This window comes from Chiloscyllium plagiosum, chromosome 26, assembly GCF_004010195.1.
Source record: "Chiloscyllium plagiosum isolate BGI_BamShark_2017 chromosome 26, ASM401019v2, whole genome shotgun sequence".
NCBI classification, from domain to species: domain Eukaryota; kingdom Metazoa; phylum Chordata; class Chondrichthyes; order Orectolobiformes; family Hemiscylliidae; genus Chiloscyllium; species Chiloscyllium plagiosum.
This window is the reverse complement of record NC_057735.1, coordinates 40,056,295-40,082,067: the sequence shown is the minus strand read 5'-3', so window position 1 is coordinate 40,082,067 and position 25,773 is coordinate 40,056,295. Positions and strand designations below refer to the sequence as shown.

At 41.0% G+C, this 25,773-nt stretch overlaps 1 protein-coding gene across 6 annotated transcripts in view; it reads left to right on the top strand.

Annotated features, from left to right (window-relative positions):
- The window catches only part of LOC122563277 (ADP-ribose glycohydrolase OARD1-like), a 57,380-nt gene that overhangs the window by 27,141 nt on the left and 4,466 nt on the right, over nt 1-25,773 (top strand). The window contains exons 1-6 of one of the 6 annotated variants that reach the window (XM_043716967.1): nt 6,120-6,160; nt 8,261-8,307; nt 16,327-16,482; nt 16,581-16,747; nt 21,740-21,798; nt 22,317-22,429. In XM_043716967.1, coding sequence (XP_043572902.1) covers nt 16,648-16,747; nt 21,740-21,798; nt 22,317-22,429 — 272 coding nt within the window. In that variant the 5' untranslated portion in view covers nt 6,120-6,160; nt 8,261-8,307; nt 16,327-16,482; nt 16,581-16,647. Of the gene's footprint in view, nt 1-6,073; nt 6,161-6,197; nt 6,320-8,260; nt 8,308-14,482; nt 14,637-16,326; nt 16,483-16,580; nt 16,748-21,739; nt 21,799-22,316; nt 22,430-25,773 lie in introns of those variants that run through there. The other 5 variants (XM_043716968.1, XM_043716963.1, XM_043716964.1 and 2 more) reach the window with 5 other exon arrangements.

Sequence of the window (25,773 nt, the reverse complement as noted above, 5' to 3'; positions counted from 1 at the left end):
CCCCCGCCCCTCTGTTCTTCAATTCTATGCCTTGGCTATTAAAGGCAAGCATTCCTTCTGCTCTCTTAACCACTTTAATCGATCAGTCCTGCTACATTAAGAGAGTTAAGGATCACTGCACAATCTCAGCATTTCCTTCTTTGGTTTCATATTTTAAGAATTTGTAGCTTTCTTTCTTATCCTACTTGAAGTTATCCCTTCCCACACTTTGCAATCAACCTAATAGTTTTTTTTGAAAATGCTTAAGTATTATTTAAACATTCAACAAATTAAGCTGGATAAAGCTTCTTATCAAAATGCGCAATTCCAATTTATTATTCTCATATGCTAAGTGACTGCAACTGTATTTCGGATGTGTGTGTCAAGATCCTTGTGTTAACAATTGCAGTAATGTGCAGAACTAGGTAATCTCAGGCCATCCCAAGTACTTCACATGACCTGGGTAAAGGCAGGAGGTGCAAATACAGCCCCCTGCCTTGTGTCCTGTAAATTGCTGTTTGCAGAGACACACAGCTCATGATACCTGTGGACTTTGCTTCCATGACATGAACTTCTATTGAAACCCAACTGATAAGAAAGGTTCATTTGTATTTTATACTAAATATGATGCAATGAACATAGGTCAGCAACATTGTTGGCATCCTGCCCCTGAATGTGGGGAGCAATGGCTGCCAATTGAGGAAAAGTAATGTTACCACTACAGCATTGTAACATATGGTCTGTTTTCTGAGTGGTGCTTGTCACTGATGTAAAAAGTCTGGAACTGCCACAAACATTATCTCACAGTTTTAGTCAGAAACCCAAACAGGCACATTTTGTCTCACTCCTCTATCTTAGAAAAGGATCAATGAATTTTCCAAGGGTGTTTGGAGTGGCCAGATATGATAAAATCCAAGATTTAGACTTTGTTTCCGGTTTCTCCACACCTGTTGGATGACATAATGTGCATTTATGTAGCACCATTAACATAGGTCAAAGGTCTTGCAATACAGAATCAATACAAACAGTATAAACTGAATCCACTCTGAGCTTTTGAAATCTATAAACCTGTATAAAACTACAACTTACAGCCTGTTCCTTTTGAGGACATTGGAGGATCAGCTACATGACAAACTGAAAAATCAATTGTTATTTGCCACAATGTTAGACTCACTAACTGTCCTTTGTAAGGACAACTTCCACCAACAAACTCTGGATTAATGAGTTTGAGTATGGAATGGGATCTTAATCACCAAAAGAGATCATTAGGGCCAGTGAGAAAGAGTAGCATGTACATTCTTTCATCTTGAGAATTTTTTTTCTCTTAGTAACTGGAAATTGAGACAGCAACATTTTCCTTTATTTTGATAAAGCTTCAATGAATCCTTGTTCTCTGGGACAGTTAATTTTTAAAAAACATACTGCAAACCTATGATTTTCTGCCTATAATCGAGTTCCAAAATGGCTTCTGTGGCACATGTGCGCAATATTGTTGCAGGAAGTGCCAGGTACCACCTTAGGCAGAGCAACAGCACAAGTACATGCATGAAACATCACATTGCAATATTAATCAACAGCAACACAGACTTTTATGCCAGTAATGCTATTCTGGAACTCAACAATCTAGCTATCACCCTACCGTTTACTATGTACAGGCGACCATAAAGGATTTCCCCATCCCCACCTATTTAAAGGGCTCTTCATTCACTTTCAAGTTAGTTGCTGATTGATTCCTCCTAGCTGTTACTGTTTGCAGAGGTGTTGGATGATTCGCACAACTAAGTCTTAAATCCAGAGGGAATACAATGAGAGGCATTGAAGAACTTTGAACTCAAGACAAAATACTGGAAATATTCAGGTAGTCAGGCAACATCTGTGGAGAGGGAACAGGGTTAACAGTTCAGGTCAATAACCTCTCCTCAGAATTTGGGTTTGTTAGAAAGTGAAATGGGAGAGGATGGGAAAAGAAAAGCAGGGAAGGTCTGTGATAGGTTGGAAGATAAGACAGATTAACTGCGGAAGTGTTGGAGATGCTGGGTCAGAGGGAGTGGTATTGGGACAAATAATGAAACAAAAACGTTTCCAGAAGAGATTTAATGGCAGTGTGATCAAAACGTGCAAGGGTAAAGGACAGAATATGCTGCTGCCTCCTGCAAGTGAGAGTGTGTCAGTGAATTTGGTTTATTCTGTGAGGGTGAAATGGCAGGGTTGAATAGCTAATGGTGTGTAAGCTGTAAGATCAAGCTTGCAGTAATATTAAATACATGAAGACAAGGTGAAGCTGAGTATGAGGTGTAAATTGTGATTTTCAGCAGATGCATGATCAGGGTCATGTTCACTGAACAGTTTGTGTGAGATTGCCTCTTTCATTTGTTAATGATGATTGATAATTGGTTACTTCACCAATTAAAACTAACAGGTGCTGTTCTTAAAGGGTTTGTAGTGATTGTAACAGGGTCAACCAGGTGAACCTCACAGAATATGAGTTCCCTGACTGGGGCTGTTAATCTGGTCCAATCAGGGAGCCCGGGCTGACAGATTAAAAACAGGAGTGTCAGAGATTGTATTCACTTTGAGAGACTCTCCACATTAAATTAGGATGACTTGGCGATGGGATACCAACTTCTGTAGAGTTATTTCAGGCACAACCACAAACTTAATTTATCCGTATAAATAAAATACAACAAAGTAAATTTAATTTCTGTTTCAAGTGTTAATGAAGCAAGTCAGTCCCACTGCTTCCTATTGGTTGTGAAAAATTCAAGTGTTCCAAAAATGACCATCTCCAGGACACAAACGTAGCTGTGGAAGAGACAAACTGAACCCCCCCACCCATCCTTGACAAACCTGCAGTTGCTGATGGATGCCCTGGTGAGGCCCATGAGATATCCTGAAGGTCATGGTGTATAGGAGAGAGGAATGGATGGCTGAGAGATCAAAATGGCAGCTGGGATGAGTTAAATAATAAGTATCTGGGTGCACAATGTCAATATGGGAGAAGGGAAGTATTCTAATCTAATGGGGCAGGGATATTATTGTGTAAATTATTGGGAGAATAGAGTATGTGATGAAAAGTAGATGCTCCTGGTGGAGTGATGTTAGCCAATCACAGAGAGGATGGCAGGTTAACTTGGGTGTCTGGAGTTGGGGGGGTCAGGAGGGAAACTCCTGTTATGTTTGGCCAATAAGCTGGGCTGGAAAGGATTTTAACTGTTGGATCCAAACCTTGTCACCTCCTTTCAGCTGTCACAGTTCTGAAGCCAAGAGAACATAACCCACAACAGTAAAACTATAAAGGTTTGAGACCACTGTCCGATTTCCCCATTTAAATAGAAGTCCACAACCCCACACCCTTTTCTGACCAGGTGAGTCACCTATCACATCACTCCAGTCTATTAAACTGGAAGTGAGCAGATCTTTTTACATGTTTACAAGCCAGGATTTATCACCCATTCCTAATTGTCCTTCAGAATGTGACAATGAAGTGCCTTCTTAAAATGCTGCAGTCCTTGGGGTGTAGGTACACCAACCTTGCTCTAAGGATTGCACTTCCAAGGTTTTGAGCAAACAACAGTGAAAAATGTGTGATTTTGAGGGGAAATTGTAGTGGTTGTGTCCCAGGCATCAGTTGCCCTTGTCCTTCTCGGTGGTAAAGGTCATGGGTTTGGAAGGTTCTGTCAAAGGAGCCATTGGTGAGTTATGGCTGTATATGCTGTAGATGGTAAATGCCATTATGAACCAGGTTAGGTTTCTGATCTTTGAAGTTTTTTTAATTCACTCATGGGATATGGGCATTGCTGGCTGGGCTAGAATTTATTGCCCATCACCAGTTCCCTTGAGAAGGAGATGGTGTGTTGCAGACATTGTACTGTAGACGTACCTTCAATGCTGTTAGGGGGTTCCAGGATTTTGATTCAGCAATACTGTGAGAATGGCAATATATTTCCAGGTCAGGAAGATGGGTAGCTTGGAAGGGAGCTTGCAGGTAGTCATGGTTCCCAAATATCTGCTGGCCTTGTTCTTCTAGCTCGAAGTGGTCATGGGCTTGGAAGGTCCTGTCTAAGGTGCCTTGCTGAATTTCTGCAGTGCATCTTGTACATGATACACACTGAGTGTCAATGGCAGAGGGAGTAGGTGTGGTGCCAATTAAGCAGGCTGTTCTGGCCTGGATGGTAACTGCAATCCAGAGGAGAGAAAATCTTTTAAAATAATTAAGTAGTGTCTATGGATTAAAATAAAATGACTACAGGTACAATATCTGAATGTGGGCTATCCGAGAGGCAATGTTATAGAAGTTTATAAAATAATGAGGGGTATAAATAGAGTTGGTAGGTAGTTGTCTTTTCTCCAGCATGGGGGATTTCAAGACTACGGAGCACATGTTTAAGGTTAGCGGAGAGAGATTTAGAAAAGACATGAGGGGCAAGCTTTTACACAGAGGGTGGTTTGCATGTGGAATTAATTTCCTGAGGAAGTGGTGGAGGTGTTACACCACTGCTTAAAAGACATTTGGATAAGTACATGAATAGGAAAGGAGGGATATGGGCCAGGAGCAGGCAGGTGGGACAAGTTCAGTTTTGGATTATGTTCAGCATGGACTGGTTGGACCAAAAGATCTGTTTCCGTGCTGTATGACTCTATGACACTACATTACTGTAAGCTGCAATGCTTGAATTTTAATTCTTATTAAATGAGTGGACTATCTGATCTGCCTATTTGGCGAGAAGCAGTATTGGTATAGCGGCAGGCCAAATTATTCATCAAACTTCAAGCACCAATCTTTTCTTTCCTGCAGTCTGAGTGGTCCGAGTAACCTCTGATCTCAGCTGAACTAGTTGACCCAATCTGACACAGAATCAGGCCTAAGATTGCTGGTTTTAAAACCTGTACCTTACTGCACTGTATGGCATTTTTTTCAACTCATCCTCCAGCACCCCTTCTAAAGGTCCCAAGCACGTGGAAACACACATTAGTTGGACTGAAGGTTACACATTTCCTGACTGCACATTACATGCACATGTATAGAGCAGTGATTGAGTCAACACTATTGATTAGTTCTGAAGTCATTTTGGACTTGAGACATTAACTGTTTCTCTCCTCACAGATCCTACCAGACCTGCTGAGTTTCTCCAACATCTTCTGTGTTTGTTTCATATTTCCAACATCTGCAATGGTCTGCTTTTATTTATTCTCTTACTCACAAAATTGCTGAAAAAAACGCAGCAGGACTGGCAGCATCCATGGAGAGAAATCAGAGTTAATGTTTTGGGTTGAGTGACCCTTCCTGAGCTTTTCCAGAAATTTGTTTTTTTTTGTTTCTGATTTATAAGCATCTGCAGTTCTTTCGGTTTTTATTTACTATTTATTCATTATCTTGGTGTTATCGGTATGTGGTAGGATAACTGCTACATGGTAAGCAGTCATTTCAGAATCACAAAATTGAAGGAAGAAGTAATTTTATCTATCTTATCCTTGCCAGCTTTCCAAATTAGCAGTAAAACTAGTGCCACTTTCCTGCCTTCACCCTGTAACTCTGAAAAATTCCCATCAACTATCTTATTCCTTTTGGGATGTCAATTGAACCTACTTACAACACATTCTCAGGTAGTGCTCAATTACAATTGCTCACATCTTGTTTCACCCTGATAATAAATAAGTGATAGTAATAGTAATATAACGATAGTAACAATGATGCTGAGACAGAAAATTCAAGACGAATGAGGGCAAGAGATTTTCTTCCTGCAGGGCAAAGAGAAAACGTTCTGTCATCTATCTGTTATTGAAATATAGTGAACATCTGAAATTGGAAAGCCCATGTTCCACGTGTAAACTTTAAGTGGCTATCTTTCCTCTAAACTGAGATCAACAGTGGAGGTTACATGAGGAACCACAGGGCTATCAGGCTTTTCCATTTCCCTTTTCAATCTTGATTTAAAAGAGAGAGAAAGAGGTGTTGCTGACTTTCAGAAGGAAAAAAAAAGTACATGCAGAACAAGGAAATATTACCGTGTACAGCCATAAGCCTGTGACCTGGGCTCGGGAGTTTGCCTGTACCGGGGAGAGTCGGGCCGGGGCCGAAGCCGAGCCCAGGACGTGGAGACAGCGTGAGGGGGCACAGGCTGCAGGCCGCCTCCTGCCGGAGTAGGCCCCGTTGTTAGGGTAACCGACCTCTTCAACCCTGGTAAGAACATTAAATATCCACCGACACTAAACTCACGCCATGAACGGCCAGCCGCCTGCTTTTGGATGTGTTTAAACCAGTGGCCACCTTCTTAACCCAGACACGGAAACTCTGTCCTGATTTTGAATTTCTCCGTCAGATTTGTTTCTCCAGACCACGGTAATGTGACTTATCCCAAACAAAGTGTTACTAATCGAATTGTCACAAACGCTACCCTTTTGAATTGGCGAACGTTATTTTCATCTTCCAGACTAAATGGGTGCAGTGATAGTGTCCCTATCCCTGGACCAGAAGACCCAGGTTCAAGTCCCACCTGTTCCAGAGGTGTGTAATAATATCTCCTGAACAGGTTGATTAGAAAAAAGGTTCATTTTTGTACAAGTTCAGATAGGGTGGGGGTGTCTTATGGCACAGTAATAGTGTCCCTATCTCTGAGCCAAGAGATCTGGGTTCAAATCCCACCTCTTCCAGAGGGGTCTCATAGCAGTTCTGAACAGGTGGGCTAGAAAATTGTCTGCACCTATTCAAAAGTTATACTGTGTAGTTAACTTGCTACCTTGGGATTTGTAACTTGAGCTGTATTTTTTACACAACCTGATGTGAAATACTGTGACACATCCTTGTAGCTGTTGGGAGCTGAATCCTAAAGGAAGGAAAACTACTGTTGCATTTGAAGCCCCCCCCCCCCCCCCAGCCATAGAAGTCTGTAATTTTTTTATTTATTAATTTTTTTTTCAAAAGCTGAAGGATACGTTGGTACACTTAAGGTTTGGCTCTGGGGTATCTTTCTACTGCATCTCTACATTGTGACTATGTAACTGAGGTACTTCATTGACAGTAATGATTATGAAAAATTCTTTATAAATGTAAGCCTTTTAAAAAATATTTGTAAATGTTTTGAAATGTTGAAAAATAGTATCCAATCTTGAAATAGCATACAAAGCTATGGGTCAAGTGCTGTAAGTGGAATTAATTGAAATAAATGTTTGCAGGCTGGTGTGGACACGATAGGCTAAAGGGCTCCTTTTCATGTGTTTTACTTCGATGATTCATTTTGTTTCTAGACATTGGTCTGCTTAGCGATGTTATTACACAGGACATGAACCTTGATCTTCTGGCCCTTATCGTACTGTCAAATCTAGATATTTTCTTGTCAATCTGTTCAGGAATGTTTTAAGTCTGAAACAGGTAGAACTTTAACCCTCCTGTCTTGGTATAGGGATACCTGTACATCCACTGCTCCACAAGAGACAATCAGGGCTCCTTTTATCAGTTGCTATGGGATTTGAAGCCACACCTGCTCAGCACTGTCCCAGGCCAGCCTGGGCATCTCTATCCACAGTAATTGATATTACCTCTACATGACTGTCTCAGCACGAGTAAAGATGAACAGGAAAGAACCCAGCTCTTAAATATGTTCTCAGCCTCTTCAGAGTTGTTATATACCTGTAGAGGAGGTAGGACTTGAATGCAGGCCTTCTGCTCCAAAGGTGGGGGCAGTACCACTTGGGGCTGCTTTCCATATTATATAGAATCACAACGGTGCAGAGGCTATTCAGCCGATTGAGTCTGCGCCATCCCTCCAAACAGCATCCCACCCAGACCCACATCTGTGCCAGTGCCTTGTTTCAGAGATAGAGGATACCTTATGGTTCTCGGCACAATTTGCCAATGCAAGTCTGCTTGCCTGAGAGATTTTAAGCAAGTGTTCCCACGAGAGGGGGAAAGGTCATCAATGTGACAGAACATTGATATACAATAATCTGCATTTTGTTTGCACTCTTTTTGTGTCTTGAATATAAAATATCCCAAGGCAGTTCATAACATGAACTGGAGAAAATTAAGTGTCATACGAGATTTTAAGAGAAGTGATCATGCAAGCAATAGCTTAGTGAATGAGGTAGAATTTAAAGGATGGGACAGAAGTAGAGATGGATATTCAGTTTGAAATCTAGGCAGATGAAGTCCTAGAGCGATGAATTTTAATGAATATTTAAACCTTTGGTTGTTTGTGGAGAAACAAATTAGTGAAGAATAGAAAGTGGAAATAGAGGGAGGAGAATGTTGTTAAGATTACATTCATTTTGCTCTGCTTAACAGGTGGCAATCCAAAAGGAACTGAAATGGACAAACCACTAGAGGGAAGTGTAAGTATGTGGCCTTCACTGAGGAAGGTATTGTATGTTTTTTTTGTTGTGGTGTTCCCTGTAAAACTAATAATTTTAACTTTTGAACTGCCAGTGGTTAATCTAAAGGGATTGCATTGCAATTTTTTCTTAAGATTCTAACAAATTAAAAAGAACATTTGAGTGAAGACTTTTTTTTGTTGGAAACACTACAGAAAAATTCTCTTGTTAATGTTTTAATGCAACTAAAAATCTAATGCAACCAAAAATCTCCCTCCATCGTTAGTCTTCACCCTGCCATTTAAGTAGATTCTTTATTCTCTCAGAACCAGCTATAAGTAATTATTAGTTCCCAAGGGCATCCTTTCTCTTCCTATACCAGACCTGATAATTTCTAATCCTTGAGCTAGCTTTTACCTTTGAACCTATCCTGAAGATTATTCTTTCAAAGCTAAAGAAATCTTTATATCTTGTTAAAATCCTCATACACTGAGTAGATGAGTTTGAGCTACCAGAAGCCTGAGAATAGGTGCCTGTATCTTTGTGTTTTGTCTCAGATTGTGACAGGCTGAAGTTCAGTAATATTTTAAGAAAACATCTTGTAATTAGATCTGACAGTGCCATCTTTCTCTTCGAATCCCTATCCATGGCAATTTTACTCACATTGATTATCCAAGTGAAGTAATCTTCCAGGTGACTGGTGCACAGAGGTTGGGGGTTCTGTTTCCTAAATCTCTCAATTGCCTGAGAAATACTGGTGGCATATGGGAGAACTCAACTCACCATTGTCATTAAATGAATGTACATTTAAAATCAAGTAACCTGGACCAGTTATCAATAACAGTATATCTGTCTACGGTAGTTATATTCCCTACAAATTACTAATAAAGATCCTGATAACAGAATCTTGAGCATCTGAGAATTCTTGATGCTTGTGATCCTGGTTAACAGGGTTTTGTTTTTAATACTAATGTGTTATCTTGCATCTTCCTATTTTGTTTAAAGTATAACCATTTACCAACTTGCCACTTCTAATGCCTTCCAATGACTTTGAAGTCTATTCACTGTCAGCATAGATGTTTTGGTCATTCCATATGGATATGGATACCATACACCTTGCCAGTAAAACAATCTGCCCTGTCACCTTAACCTTAACACACAAGCCAGCCAGGCCTTCGATCAGTAGAATTCAGAATGGCTGAAATGGTCCCTGCCCTGACCATTTCCCATTTCTCCATTTGTAGCTTAAATTAAAAAGACCATTTCAAAACTTTTTTTGAAACCTCTTGCTACTTTTGTTAATCTCCTCCTGAAGCTAATGGTTAACAAGATACTTGCAGCAATCCTCCTGTGCTTGAATGGCCAGGAATCTTTGACATCTATCAATAAGACCAAAAAATCGAGCATAACTTGTTTGTCTCAAGTACTGAGATCTATGTTCCTACAGTTATGGTTTCTTGCAAATGCCTCATTTTAATCATAAAATAATAATTAGGAGCAAGAGTAGGCAATTCACCTCCTTGAGCCTGCCCTGCCATTTAATACAATAAAGACTGAAAATGTGTTGCTGGAAAAGTGCAGCAGGTCAGGCAGCTTCCAGGGAACAGGAGAATCGACGTTTCGGGCATAAGCCCTTTCCTGAAGAAGGGCTTATGCCCGAAATGTCGATTCTCCTGTTCCCTGGATGCTGCCTGACCTGCGCTTTTCCAGCAACACATTTTCAGCTCTGATCTCCAGCATCTGCAGACCTCACCTCAGCATTGACTCCACTTTCTTACCAACACTCTAAACACTTCAACGTATTACTAATTAAAAATCTTTTTCTCCATAAATTTACTCCATGTCCCAACATCCACCATAGAAGTAATGAATTCCACAAATTCATGACTAAGAAGTAATCTCTCATCTGTTTTAAATCTATTGCTATCTTAAAACTGACCTCATTCTAGATTACTCCACATATGCAAGTATCCTTTTCCACATATACCTTGTCGATCCCTTTTAGGATCTTGTACCTCAAATAGATCTCTCTTCATTCTTCTAAACTACAGAGTATAGGTCTAAACTACTAAATATGTCTTAAGACAAACCCTTCATCTCTGGAATCAACTTCATGAGTCCCGTGCACTGCTTCTAATGCAACCACATCCCTTGGGTATTTGGGCCAATATTGTACACCGTACATCTGGTGTGGTCTCTCTAAAGTCTTCTCCAGTTGCAGCAACCCCTACTTCTATACTCTGTTCCTTGCCAAATGGGGGAATTGAAGTTTATTGCTTTCCTTTATTAACTGCATGCTTGTTTTCTATAATTTGTGCTCAAGGATGCCAGATCTCTCTTCACCAAAGCACTCTGAAGTTTTTTCTATTTAGATAATTTGCCTTTCTATTGCTCTGACTAAAATGGATAACTTCTCTCATGTTAAATGTCATCTGCCAATTTTGGCTTATGCATTAACCTATCCATATCCATTTGTAAATTTATTTCTTCTTGACAACTTTCCACCCATTTTGTCATCTGCAAATTTAGTTATAGTACTTTCTATCCTTGCGTCCAAGTCATTAATGTTGTTTGTAAATAGTTGAGCCTGAGGACCAAACCTTGTGACACTCAAAGTTGCATTTTGCCAATGGGCAACAAGGTGGTTAGCACTGCTGCCTCAGTGCTGGGGACCCAGGTTCAATCCCAATCTTGGGCAACTGTGTCCGCCTGTATGGAGTTTGCACATTCTCTGTCTGTGTGGGTTTCCTCTCACAGTCCAAAGATGTGCAGGTTAGGTGAATTGGCCATGCTAAATTACCCAGTGTTTAGGGATTGGTAGGTTAAGTGCATTAGTCAGGGGAAATATAAAGTAATAAGGCTGGGGAATGGGCCTGGATGATACTCTTCATAGGGTTGGTGTGGACTTGTTGGCCAAATGGCCTGTTTCTACACTGTAGGGATTCTATGAACGAGAAAAAGACCAATTTACCCCATCTATCTGCTTTGTTGTTCAGCCAATCCTGTATTCAAGCCAATAAATCACCTCCAGCCCTACCTTGTCTATTAACTTTTTATGCTGCACTGAATGAAATGCCTTCTGAGTGTTCAGATGTGCTCCATCTACAGGATTCTGGTTATTCCCTTTGCTTGTTATAACTTTATAGAATCAGAGAAATACAATAAAGAAACATTCCCTGTGGTTCAACTCATACCAACCAGATATCCTAAATAAGTATGCCCCATTTGGTTCCATTTGACAGCATTTGGCCCATATCCCTGTTAAACCCTTCCTATTCACTTACCCATCCAAATGCCTTTTAAATGTTGTAATAGTACCAGCCTCCACCACTTCCTCTGTAGACAGGCAGGCGGCTGGAAGAATACAGGAAACCAGGCAGCATTAGGAGATGAAGTTGACATTTTGGGTGTAACCCTTCTCTGGCAGCTCATTGCTTATATGCACCCCCACTGTGGGGACAAGACCTTGTTGATTTATTCCATCCATGCCCCTCATGATTTTATAAGCCTCCAAAGATACTCCTCAGCCTTTAACACACCAGGGAAAATAGTTTCCCCACCCCAACATTCAGCCTCTTCCTGTAACTCAACCCTCCAACCCTGGCAACATCTTTGTAAATGTTTTTGAACCCTTTCAAGTTTCGCAACATTTTTCCAATAGCAGGAAGACCAGTATTCCAAAAGTGGCCTAAACAATGCCTGTACAGCTACAACATGACCTTCCAACTTCTATACTTAATGTACTGATCAACAAAGGAAAGCATACCAAATGCTGCCTTCACTATCTTATCTATCTATGACTCCACTGTCAAGGAGCTATGAATCTGCACTCCAAGGCCTCTTTATTTGGCAACACTTCCCAGGACCTTATCATAAGTGTATAAGTCCTGCCTGATTTGCCTTTCCAAAACGCGACCCCTTACATTTATCTAAATTAAACTCTGTCACTCCTCGGCCTGTTGGCCCATCTGATTAAGGTTCCATTGTACTGAAATAGCCTCCTTCACTGTCTGCTGCACTATCAATTTTGGTGTCATATGCAAAACTTGCTAACTATTCCTTCTATATTTGCATCCAAATCTTTCCTATAAATGCCAAAAAGTAATGGACTCAGCATTTATCCTTGTCGTATAGCACTGGTTACAGGCCTCCAGTCAAAAAAGTAACCCTTCACCACCACCCTTTTGTCTTCTACCTTTGAGCCAATTCTGTATCCAAACAGCTAGTTCTGCCTCTATTGTGTGATCTAACCTTGCTAATCAGCCTGAGGAACCTTTTAGAATGCCTTACTGAAGTCCATATAGATTATGCCCACCACTCTGCCCTCGTTATTCCTTTTTGTTAATCTTTGAAGAGCTCTAGCAAATTAGTAAAGCACAATATTCCATTTATAAAATGATGCTGACCCTGAATTCCAATAATTTACCAATGGTACATGTTAAACTAACTGGACTCTTGTTCCCTATTTTTTATGTTCCCATTTTGAATATGGCATTGTATTAACATTCTTCCAAAATGTTGGATCCTTATCGAAATACAGAACTTTAGAATATTCTAACCAACGGATTCACTCTCTCTCTTGCCACTTCCCTTTCGGGCCCTGGGGTTAGACCTTCAGGCCCTGGACACTTGTCTGCCTTCAATCCCAATAGTTTTCACACTACTTTTATCCCTTATCGTGATTGTTCTAAGTTTCTCCCTTAATATAACCCCTTCTACCTTTCTAATAGTAAGAAGTAATGAAATGCTTCAGTTTTCATTTGAACAAATTATTTAATTGACTGTAATTTGTGTACCCCACTGTTGGTGTCCAGTCTTGTCCTCCAAGGGACCAATGTTTACACTAGCTATTTTTTTCCTTTTATAGAAGCTTTTGCTACCTTTCTTATTTTGTTAGTCTGTCTTTCTTTCTTTCTTTGCTTTTTTTTTAGAATTTTTTTGTTAACCCTTTCTTGATCTTCAGGAAATTTCCCAACTTCCAGCCTGCTACTTGGGGTTGCAATATTCTATGCCTTAGATTTTTGTTTTTATATTCACTTTAACCTCCATGCATACCCATGGATGATATTTACCCCCTCTTACAATCTTTCTTTTCCAAAATATATTTTAGTTGAGAACAGTTGAGGATCTGCTTAAATTCTGCTACTGCCCATCCATTGTCCTCCCTTTTTAGTCATCTTGCCTGGTCCACTCAGGTGAAGTTTGTCCATGTGTCTGTGTAATGGCCTTTGTTTAACTCCAGAACCTCTTGTTTCTCATCCTGCAAATGTATTTGAAATTCTTGCATATTGATTAGATTCCCTACCGTATGGAAACAGGCCCTTCGGCCCAACAAGTCCACACCAATTCTCCAAAGAGTAACCCACCCAGACCCATTCCCCTAGCCTATATTTACCCTTGACTAATGCATCTATCGCTATGGGCAGTTTAGTGTTGTCAATTCACCTGACCTGCACATCTTAGGATTGTGGGAGGAAACCGGCGGAAACTCTGACACTGGGAGAATGTGCAAACTCCACACAGTCACTTGAGGCTGGAATTGAACCTGGGTCCCTGGTACTGACTCAGCAGTGCTAACCACTGAGCCACCATGCCATCCCTGAGAGAATCCTTCATAGGAGATCATTCGTTAATCCCACTTCATTAACAGTGTCAGCTCTGGTTCCTGAACATTGTTTCTTGGAGTAATCTCTAATACATTCAGCAAACTCTCCCTAAAGGTTGCCTTTCCTAATTGCCTGATCATGCCACCAATGATGTCCATGCTGTCAGTTACCTTAGCCCTAAATGCTGCAGTGCCTCTTTTTTTTTTCCCACCCCTCCTCCCTTTCCTTCTAAATCCAACTTTTGTATCCCAGTATTTTGTCACTTGTCCAAAGCTCTGCTTCTGTATTTATTGCCCAATTTTTAGTGCTCCTGTAAAGAATATTGGCTCATCCTTCCTGTGTGAACGGAGGATGTAAATATAAGCTGTTGTTACTGCTGTTTAGTGATCCAAATGAGGTCTGCTCGTATTTGTTTTTGTTCCTTTTGGTTGGACAGGAATGCCACAACTAATGTGAACTTCGTGAAAGCTTTTTTAATTAGAAAACTACTCAATTGCTGAAGAAGGCATCTGTTGGGGAGTGTGGGGAAAGAAATGTCAAATGTTCCAAGTATTGTAATAAGGAGTAATATCTCTTCTTGGCTATTCCAGAGCTTTGAGATCCATTATGTGACTGGTGACCTGTTCAAATGTCCTGAGCAGGACGCACTGGCGCATTGCATCAGTGAAGACATTCGTATGGGAGCAGGGATAGCAGTAGTTTTCAAGCGGATGTTTCAATCTGTTGAAGAGCTGCTGAATCAGAGTAAGATATGTCATTAGAGAAATGTGATTAGGAAAGTAAAAGGAATATCTATTTATTGCAAGAGAAATATAATATAAAAGTAGGAATGTTTTGATATGCTTGTACAAAGCATTGTTGAGGCCTTGTTTGGAGTATGGTGTACAGTTTTTGTTTATTTGAAAGTATGGGGCTACAACTATTTACTTTATTTTCATTTGGATGAAAGGACTAAATCTATGGTTGCTAAACTTATTGATTATAACTTGGGAGCAGATGTAGGTAATTCAGTCTCTCGAGCACACACAACCGTTCAATGTCTGATCTGCTTTGTTTTGAATTTGAGATTCCCATCTATCTAAAAGTTTGATTCCCTTCCATACAAAGGTAAATCCATCCACCTCTTAAAAAATATTCAATGGCCCTGACTCCACCTCCATTCTGAAGCAGTGTGTTTTAAAGTTGCAAAAACCTCAATTTCCTCCTATCTTTGTCCTAAAAGTGTGATCCCTAATTTTTGGAGTACTACTTAGTTAAGCCTGTTCATCAAGGCATGTCAAGGTTGTGATTGACTGATCCCTACTTGCCTGGATAACTGCACTTGAAGATTCTCTCAATCTCGGGCAACGCAGCATACCTGCAAACGTTCACTCCCTCTTTCGCCAACACAGTAAAAGCAGTAAATATAATCTACAAAATGCGTAGTGCAGAAATTAAGGCTCCTTAGCAAGACCATTCAAACACCACTACTATCTAGAAGGACAAGGGCAGTAATCCATAGAATACCATCTGCAAGCTCTTCTCAAATGATACCTCTTGGCTTGGAACTATCACCATGTTACTTCAGAACTTTACATCCCCTGAATGAATGAACTAACGAATATATTAACTTGACTTCTGTCTTGTATCTGTATTGCTAATCTGATTAGCAAATTAAATTCAGCTCAGACAATGGGTGGAATCTGCATTACTTTTGGTTTCAGTGTCATTTACATGAAGTTGAGCTTTTTATCATGAGGCTTAGCAATCCCTCACTGTCTTTCCAAACTCACCTCATTAGCTACCTATCTTGCCCATATGACATCCCTCTGATTCTATTCCCATTTTACTGCACCCTGATGCCAGAAGAACTTGTCACCCGGAAGATACCTGTCTTTTGACACTCGAACCATAGAACAAGGCTGCTGTGCATCAGGGCAAGCAGTGGCATTCTGAACTTGCTCTATTCAGTGATAGCCATTCAGTCAGAAGATGTCACAAGAGGAAGATAGTGTTGCAATTCTCTTTCCAGCTGCAGGGAGTGCTGTCGGTAGCAGTAGAACCACTTTCTGGCAGACTGACAAGACTATAAACACCTGATCCTGTTAGCCTGCTTAGATTGCTGATTAAGTCAGTACAGTCTCCATGGTGAAAATGAATGACCAGCAATACCACAAGACAGTCACCAACCTATCCTACTCTGCCAGCATGCGTGTCATGCTTTTTTCCCCTCTCTGCTACCCACTTCCCACCAAGACTCATGGTCTGACACTTTGTCACCATTTGTGTGCAATATCTTCCCTGACTCTTGTTTCCACTAGCCAACCTCCATACTACTATCTCTGCATGGGTTCTGCACTGCCTACTTGTGTGTCCCCAGGACCACCTGTATCAGCACTAATAGCTATGCTGCTCACTTTCATCACACTCCATTCCTCCACTTTTCTCATTCCAGAATAAGACAGCCCACAATAGCGCAGACTGGATTTAGACAAGTGCTGGGTGTCTGACATCAAGCTTCTCAATCTCCATGAGATATTCCAGTCCAACACAGAAGAAAACAAAGACCACTCCTGGAGGGATGTCGAGATATCCATGCCCTGCAAATCGAGTAAGGATCATTCATTGTAAACCTAATATTAACCCTGTTCACAGTATTATTCATTACACACCACTTCTAACCATGCTATCTTTTTTTTTGTTCTGCAGGAACCAGTAGGATGCCCACTTTATCAGTGGAGAAATAGCCTGATCTGCCAGAAGCCATCATCTTAATATGAGAGTACAGAGATCTATGAAGATACCTCCTCCTACCAGCTCAGATACTGACATCTTAGTGGGAGTGGCAGGCTTGGAAAGTTTAGCAACATTCACTGGTGAGAACTTCACTCAAAGCTTCACAGCTGGTGAAGGGAGAAACATTCCAGACCACTGGCACTTTAGGGCTGCTGGAGATGAGGGACGTGTTCAGTGTCCAACAGGAGAGGACCTTGTGCTGTTAGTTTTGGGGATTTTGAACCTGTACACAGGCAGGATCAGGTATCAGATATGTGGAATGCAATAGCCCTCATTGCACAGACTGCAGAAGTGAAGCTATGCTATGGAGACCCAGTGACCTCAAGCATGTGATCATCTGACTGTCTCCATGTGCAAGTTAGTGGAGACATGCACACACTACAACCTATTACCCAGAAACTGGTCCTCGGGACTGAAGGCAGTGACAGGAGGATGTGCAGTCCAGGTAGCCCTTCCTCCAAAGGAGACCAGGCAATGATGTTCAATGGTGTTGACATCACTGCACTTCCCACTATCAATATCTTGGTGGTTACCATTGACCATCAATTGAATTGGATAAGCCAGTAATACTAGCTACAAGAGCAAGTCAGAGGCTAGGAATACTGCAGTGAATAAATCCCTTTTTGACTCCCCAGTGTTGTCCACTATCTACAAAACACAAGACTGGTATGTGATAGACTACTGAATGTGCCTGGATGAGCATTGCCACTCCAAGAATGCACAAAAAGCTTGATATAATCCAGAGCACAGCAGCCTGCTTGATTGGCACCACATCTAAACACATTCACTACCTGCATCACAGTTGCTTTGTGCACACTGCTGTTACTATCAACAAGATCCACTACAGACGTTCACTGAAAATCCTTAGACCGCACCTTCCAAACCCCCACACGTTTTTATTTCAAAGGAAAAGGACAGCAGATTCATGGATCCCCCAGTTGTAAGTTCTGCTCCAAGCCATTCACTGTCCTGACTTGGAAGCCTATAACTATTACTTCAGTGCTGTTGGACCGAAATCATGGAGATCGCTCCCTGAGGATGTTGTGAATCAATCTGTGGCACAGCAACTGCCTTCAGTGGCTGCAATCTATCACCACTAGCTTGAAGGAACTTGTGTGTAGAATGACTCTTTCCCCCTACAAGTAAATAGAAAATGCTAGGAAGAACCACACATGGCCCCTGAAGCCTCAAGGGTAGATATGCATAGGCTAGCCACAACTACCAAGTCTTGAGAGGTTCCCAGAAAGTGCAACTGAGGTATAACCACTTCTCTCTGGGAATCCTTTCTGCATTTCGAGGCTGTCCAGCCAAATGTCCCTGGAGTTGCATGACGAATCTTCCTTGGCTAATGGGCTACCCTTTGAGCCAGATCCTTCTACCCCAGCTGCAGAATCTGGAACTGGAGTGAGGTGTTGTGGGAGAGAAAGAAAACTATAACCTTTTTGGTCACTTTGGCACAATAACAGCACACTAACTTATCCTGTTTGTATAAGTTTGATAGTTTTTGCACTGCATATGCTTATTTGAGTCCCTGTGTAACCCTGGATGTAACTGTGCCAGCATGCTAACATGTCTCTAAGGAATGTACCATGGATAGATGTTTGGAAACCAGCTGCTGTATATAGAGATATTGATCAAGATGTATGCAAGGTAAAGTTCTACGGGCACCAATGTCTAAATGTGGTAAACCATTCCTCCTCTTCCACTGGACTGTGTCCAAAAGTGATGGGATGAATGAAATGGTGGCAATATCTGGAGAATTGAGACGTGCAAGCAGGAGGCTGGAAGTATGCAGCAAGCCAGGCAATACTAGGAGGTGGAGAAGTCAACACTGTGTAACCCTTCACCGTTGACTTCTCCACCCTGTTATGCTGCCTGTCTTGCTGTGTTCTTCCAGCCTTCTGCTTGTCTACCTTTTGATTACAGCATCTGCAGTTTTTATCCATCTAACTGAATGGAGATATTGAGCACACAGGGAGGCAATGCCTTGATCACCAGGGATTTTTTTTTTTGAAAATGGAGTGTTTCCAGGTCTGACTTTTTTTGCATTTTATGGATCTGTGTGTAATGCTGTTGCTCTCTAAAGAGCCTCATTAGTTAAAACCACTTGTACATTGCAAAATTTGATTTTCAGCACCATACAAGGCAACAGTGGCACTCTTTAGTCGGTGGCTTCCAGTCTCTATTTCCATATGGTCGAGGGCGCAAGGATGGGAGGGTAGCTAATGCAATTTTTTTTTTTAGAAAAGGTAAATGAAAAACTGAATTAAACACTGGTTAGTCTGACATTGATAGTAGGGAAAATGCTAGGCTTGTTACAAAGGATTTAATAGCTGAGCGTTTGGAAAATAGTGACTGGATTAGACAGTCAGGGTGGATTTGCAGAAGGGAAACATGCTTGTCAATTCTACTGGAATTTATCAAGAATGTCACCTCTGCTAGTGGCAAGGGGAAGCCAGTGGATGTCCAGTTTACTTGACTTTAAGAAGGCTCTTGACAAGGTCCCTTTTCTTAAAAAGAAAAAAAGTTATAGCTCATGGAATTGGCTATCATGTACTGACATGGATGCAGAACTGGTTGGCAGACAGGAAATTATCAGAATAAATGAGTTTTTTTTCCCCAATTGACAAGCAATAACTACTACAGTACCACAGGAATCAGTGCATGGGCCTCAGCTATTCACAATAATAAATGCTTTAGCTGAGAGAGCTAAATGTAATATCTTCAGGTTTGCAGACAACAGATTTGGGTGGGAGGGTGAGCTGAGGAGAATGTGGAAACACTTCAGTGTGATCTGGTCAAGTTGAGTGAGTGTCTAAATGCAGGATGGATGAAGTGTAATGCAGAAAAATGTAAGCAAACACAGCCTGATTAAGGGGCAATAAATTGGGGGAGGGGTAAGAGTGTTGTCCTTGTACACCAGACACTGACAGTTAGCATGCAGATGCAGCAGACAGTGAAGGCGGCAAATGGGTGGGGGGGAGAAAGGGAGACTTGTTAGCCTTCATAATGAGAAATGGGGATGTCTTGCTGCAAATGCATAGGGCCTTGCATTTGTTGATTCCGCACATGGAGTATTATGTGCAGTTTTAGCCTCTTTATCGGAGGATGGATGTTCTGGCTATGGAAGGAGTGCAATGACTGTGTTTACTTAACTGATTTCTTGAATGTTTGGACAGTTGTATGAAGAGACTTGGTTTGGACTACTTTCACTGGAATTTAAAAGAATGAACAGCAATTGCATAGAAACTGAATTCTTTCTACATTTACAATGCCTAGTTCGGTTAGATGTTCCCAATGACTGAGCCCAAAACAAGAGTTCAGCCTAATGATAAAAGGATGACCACTTAGAGGAGATGTGCTTTAACCTAAAGTGGTGAGTCTTTGGAATTCCTTTTGAAGGTACAATGTGGTAGGACAAAACATTTGAATGTTTTGGAGGACTTGAATGTAGTTATAGCTAAAGGGTATCAGAAGACAGTGGGAATAGGCTTCTAAATGAAGAGATTGGCCATGATCACTTAATAGCAGAGCAAACTCAAGTTTGAATGGCCTACTTCTCCTGCTTTCTGTTTGGCCCAACCAGATGACTGGCTGACAATTACCAAGACTGTTAGGGGCTGCCCTTTAATTACTGTTCAGTAGCCCGGGTAACTGACAGGTACCTCCATGGAATTCAGTGAGGACCACTATCCTAAGACTAAGACGTGGTTGCTTGTTGGCTAGTGTTTGCTACAAAAGTTGCTGACATGTAGGACAGGTGTGAGATTGACATAACATCCTATGCAAGATGTCTTCCCCATGACTAAGGACCAGTGACTAGCAAGGCAAGCGGTCTGGTTGTTTGATTGTGCTAATTCGCACTATGTGGATGCTGTGAGAATGCAGGTAGCCACCAAGTGAGCACAGACAGCAAGCAGTAACCCTGAGATTGGGCCAGGCTTAATCTGTGAGCTGGGTGCCTGTCCGACAGTGTTCTTGCTGGTGCACTGCAGGTCTCTGCTTTCTAAAACATCTGCACGTTGGTTGAAGCATGCAAAAGGAATTAGTAAATATTGAGTGCCAGTGTCTGTGGATGAGGGGGTTTGCATGTGGAAGCTGTCCATGGATCATGCCCCAAGATTCTGTTTGGTGCTGAACAGCAGGGAAGCTCTTAACAGCCAGCAATGAGCTGAAGTACCAGATCCTGCTCTGACTTTCATATCGAGAATTCTCCATCTAGTATTTTTTTCAGCATCTTGGGTAAGATAGAAATCTACACATTTAATGAGGTGAGATTAAATAAGATGTGTTAATAAAGAATCCCTTAATCAGCAACTTGCCACTGTCTGACAAACTCCACCTTGAAGCCCAAGAAAGGTGCACAATGTTGCAAGTTGCTCCCAGTGTCTAATGGGATACCAACGGGATCAGTGTTTTCACTCCAGCTATTCACTGTACATATGTTGAGGAAACTAAACCTCCAAGTTTGCAGACTAGACTGAGCTGAATGGTGGCCTCTATCCAAATGCCCTTTAACCATCTAAAATGCAGGAATTTTAATCCTGTTTTGTGTAACTTGTCCTTTATTGTTTGAGTTCAGGTATCATGCTGGTCAATCTATGCTGCACCTTTCCAAAATGTTCAATCTTTCTAAGGTATCCTTGACTGTTCAGTCACCAGATGTGGTCTCACCTGCAGTTGTATGGCTGTGAGATGCCATTCACCCCTTTTATTTTCTAGTCTGTATAAATACAAGCATTCCACAACTTTGGTTTGGACCTGTTCCAGATATCCTGATCTATCTGGGCCCCCAAGTCTGAACCTTCATTGTCTAGCACTTAGCAATTTACAAAGTCAGTGGAATTGTAAAAGCCCCTTGGCATGTATACATGGAAACTTTTTTATTTTAATTTTTGTCTTTGCTGTTAAACCTGCTGGACCTGAATCTGATTTTTTTCTTAATACATTAGATTACATTAATAGGATGCAGACGTTGTTACAGTACTATCAGTCAACTAATGTAACATCTTTGCAATGCATTTACCTTACTACTATATTTAGGTTTTTTAAATAAATGATTTTCTTCACAGAAAAGAAAGTTGGGGATGTGGCAGTGTTGAAGACAAAACAAAGATATGTCTACTATTTGGTAATTGACTAATTTGACTGTCTGAAGTGGTCATTTGAATAAATTCACAGGATATTATCAAAAATATAAATGTGTTTTAGATGGTGTATGACATTGTACAAACACTGACATATCTTTCACAGAACAGAATAAAACTGTCCATAGAAAAACTGTACAGTCCCATCATCTTTATCTTGCTTTATTTCTGTTCTGATTTTCTAATGTTGTGAATGCCAAAAGATATTTTTATTTAAATGCAACTTCAAGTCTTTATTGACCTTGCACTGTGCATTTCCAGTTAATTCGTCTCTAACCTGTCTTTTAACTCTAATATTTAATGCTTGCAATTTCAAACAAACCTGTTGGACTATAACCTGGTGTTGTTTGATTTTTGACCTTGGTCACCCCAGTCCAACTCTGCCATCTCCACATCATTAATACTCTATCATTGCATTTCTTGTGACATGTCAGAAATGCAACAATGATTGATTTGAAATTGTGAATGCTTGTTTGGAAATTAAGTGGTTGTGTATTTACAGATTACAAAAAAGGCAGCCTATCAAAAGCCAACTTATGAAAATCTGCAGAGCAGCCTGGAAGCAATGAAGGAACATTGCCTGAAACATGGAATCTCGCGGATCTCAATGCCCAGGTAATAACAGGAAGCTTAATTTTTTTTAAAACCAGCTTTCCTTTCAGCATATTTTTATCATAATTGGAAAGTGTGTGTTGTGTACTTTAAAAATACTCAGTGTATGGCATGGTGGCTCAGTGGTTAACTGCTGTCTCTCAGCGCCAGGGACCAGAGGTCAATTCCAACCTTGGGCGACTGTGGAGTTTGCACGTTCTCCCCATGTCTGCATGGGTTTCCATCAGGTGCTCTAGTTTCTTCCCACAGTCCAGAAACGTACAGGTTAGATGGATGGAACAATTTAGCATGGTCAATAGTTTTCAGGTGTGTAGGTTAGGTGCATTAGCCACAGGAAATGCAGGGTTACAGGGATGGATCTAGGTGGATGTTCTTCAGAGAGTGTGTGGACTTGTTGGGCCAAATGGCCTGTTTCCATTCTGGGGGATTCTAGGATTCTAACTGTCCATGTGGAATTGCATTTTCTCCCCATGTCTGCATGGATTTCTTTCAGGTGCTCCAGTTTCCTCCTGCAATCACCAAGATGTGCAGGTTAGGTGATTGGCCATGAGAAATGCAAGGTTACAGGGATAGGATAGGGGAGTGCTTGGTTTGGGTGAGATCCTCTTTGGAGGGTTGGAATGGACTTGATGGCCAAATGGCCTGCTTCCATACTGTAGAGATTCTATGATCTCAGCATCTGTTTGTGAAGATATGCTGTAGATGGCAACAGCATCAAATCATATTGGTGTCCCACATTGGCTAAAAGGAATTCCTTAGCTGGTGCATTTAATATCCAAAACTCAAGATTTACCTGATCATGAATATGCAAATAAATTAGCTATTAATCAAAGGGCTGCGAGCCGTGAGAAATTGTGCTATTCGCAGGAAAGGACGTGAAATGGAGTGACGTCAGGTGATTAGCAATTTACGAATCTGGTGGTAAAAGTGGAGGCAACAGCAGTGTAGCCATTCATATAAAGATGAGTAGAGTGAGACTGGAAAGGACAGGGTTTGTCCGTTAAGGTCAATACTACAAATAAAACAAACTTGATCTGTGCAATCCATTCTTAAGTTGGGTAAACTAGTGGCACAAATAGACAAATAGTTTGGATCTAATCCCCACTTCAGAGATATGGTTACAAAGGGATTAAGAGTGTATAAATATTCTAGGGGAGACAACATTTTGATGAGCAGAATGCTAGGGGATGAGGGGTGTGGAGAACAGTTGCAGAAATGGTCTTGTCTTGGGTCACTTCATGAAATCAGTTATTCCTAGCGTTCACCTTATGAAGGTCAGATGGGAGTACTTTATAGTTCCAACCCCTCCCCACTCCAACATTTAAGGAGTTAAGCCTTTGACAGAGCACTAAGCAAGAAATAATTGGTTTTATTACAAGCTCCAATGTAATAACTACAATGGACTTCAGTCTTGTTAATTGTACAAATGTAAAGGTATGTGGAACATTAAAATATTTTTTGTTCTAGTTTTCTGGAACAAAAATCAATTGTGAAACCAACGAATCTCTAATAGATCCTTGAGAGAAGGTAGGGAGAAGCTTCTGTCAGCTTAGTGGTTAGCACTGCTGCCTCAGTGCCAGGGCCCCGGGTTCGATTCCAGCCTCTGGAGACTGTGCAAACTCCACACAGGCATTCTGTGTCTGCACAGGTTTCCTCCAAATGCTCTGGTTTCCTCCCACAGTCCAAAGATGTGCAGGTTAGGTGAATTGGTCATGCTAAATTGCCTGTAGAGTTGGGTGCATTAGTTAGGGGGAATGGGTCTGGGTGGGTTACTCTTTGGAGGGTTGGTGTGGACTAGTTGGGCTGAAAGGCCTGTTTCCATACTGTAGGGAATCTAATCTAATCTAAAACATTTTAAGCTTTTGGAAGGAGGCATTGAGTAATAAGGATAGGCAAGTTATGTTGCTACTTCAGCTAGGCCACAGTTGGAATATTGCATACAGTTTTGGTCACCATACTTCCAGAAGGCTGGGGATGCTTTGAAGAGGATACAGAAAAGGTTTATGAAGATGTTGCCTGGTATGGGGGGATTTTAGCCTTGAAGAAAAGTTGGATAGGTTAGGTTTATTTTCACTGGAATGCAGGAGGTTGAGGGGTGCCCTGATAGAAATTTCTAAGATTATGAATGGCATGGATAGTGGAATGTATGAGGCTTTTTCCCCAGGGTGGAGAGATCAATTACTAGGAGGCACAGGTTTAAGGTATTGTTTGAGGGAGTGAGGTTTAAGACCAGTTTAAGGCTTTTCGCACACAGGATGGTGAGTGCCTAAAACACCCTGCCAGAGGAGGTGGAGGAAGCGGGTGGAATAGCAGCATTCAAGAAGCACCTGGACAATACATGAATAGGAAGGAATTAGAGGGATACAGATCCTGTAAGTGAAGACCGTTTTAGTATGGAAGGGCAAATATGTTGGCATAGGCTTAGACTGCCACAAGGGCTGTTCCTGTGCTGTATTTGTTTCTAAACAAAACTAGTTATATAGATATGAGGAAGGTTTGTTGAAATTGAGTAAATAGACCCTTCTTTACAGGGAGAAGGCAGGACAATGGGTTTCAGAAACATTAAGTGATCAAATTGTGGAGCAGACTGTAGCAGAATTGGGCTATTCAGCCCTTCTTATGGTCTTAAATAAGACTGTTAACAAAACCGTGTAAAACCCACATTATTTCTATTTTGATTTATACATTGAAATAGGAAAATAACTTTTTTTAAAAAAAATAAACCCTACAGAATTGCTGCAGTTTTTGAAGCTCGGTGACCTGAGACTTTCTTATAATTTACATAGCTGTTGGTTCAAGCAGTACTAAGTGGTCTGTAAACCAGCTGGAGCTAAGAGCTGTGTACAAATCTGTATTCAGTTAGCAAATATCTAATTTGGCTTGTGGACTAATGACATTTTTCAATGACGAAAGCCTTCCGCCTGTCAACAATTATTTCAGTGTTGTGAAGAAAATGTTAGAAGCCATTAAATCTCTACAAGCCAAGGAATTTGCTCAGTTCTCTGCAGTAAAAAAAAAGCTTGTTCAAAGCTAGTTGAACCAGTCACATTGTTCTTCCCACAAAAAAGGGTCCAGAGAATGAAGATGAAGAAGCAGGATTGTGATCAGCATATGAATCATCTCCACAAACACTAGAGATCTCATTGGAAAGCTCTTAATCTTTCCCTCTACCTGTAACACTTGTTGTTGTATCTGTTTAGTATTGTGTTCTTAAATACTGAAACTTGCTCCTTACTTTGTCAATCTGGTTGTACAAGGCCACCAATCGCAAAATTCTGCATGCTTTTCAAAACCTTTGTCACAACTCAGGGAATAGTGGGGCTTGGCTATTTTTCTTTAAGCACCCA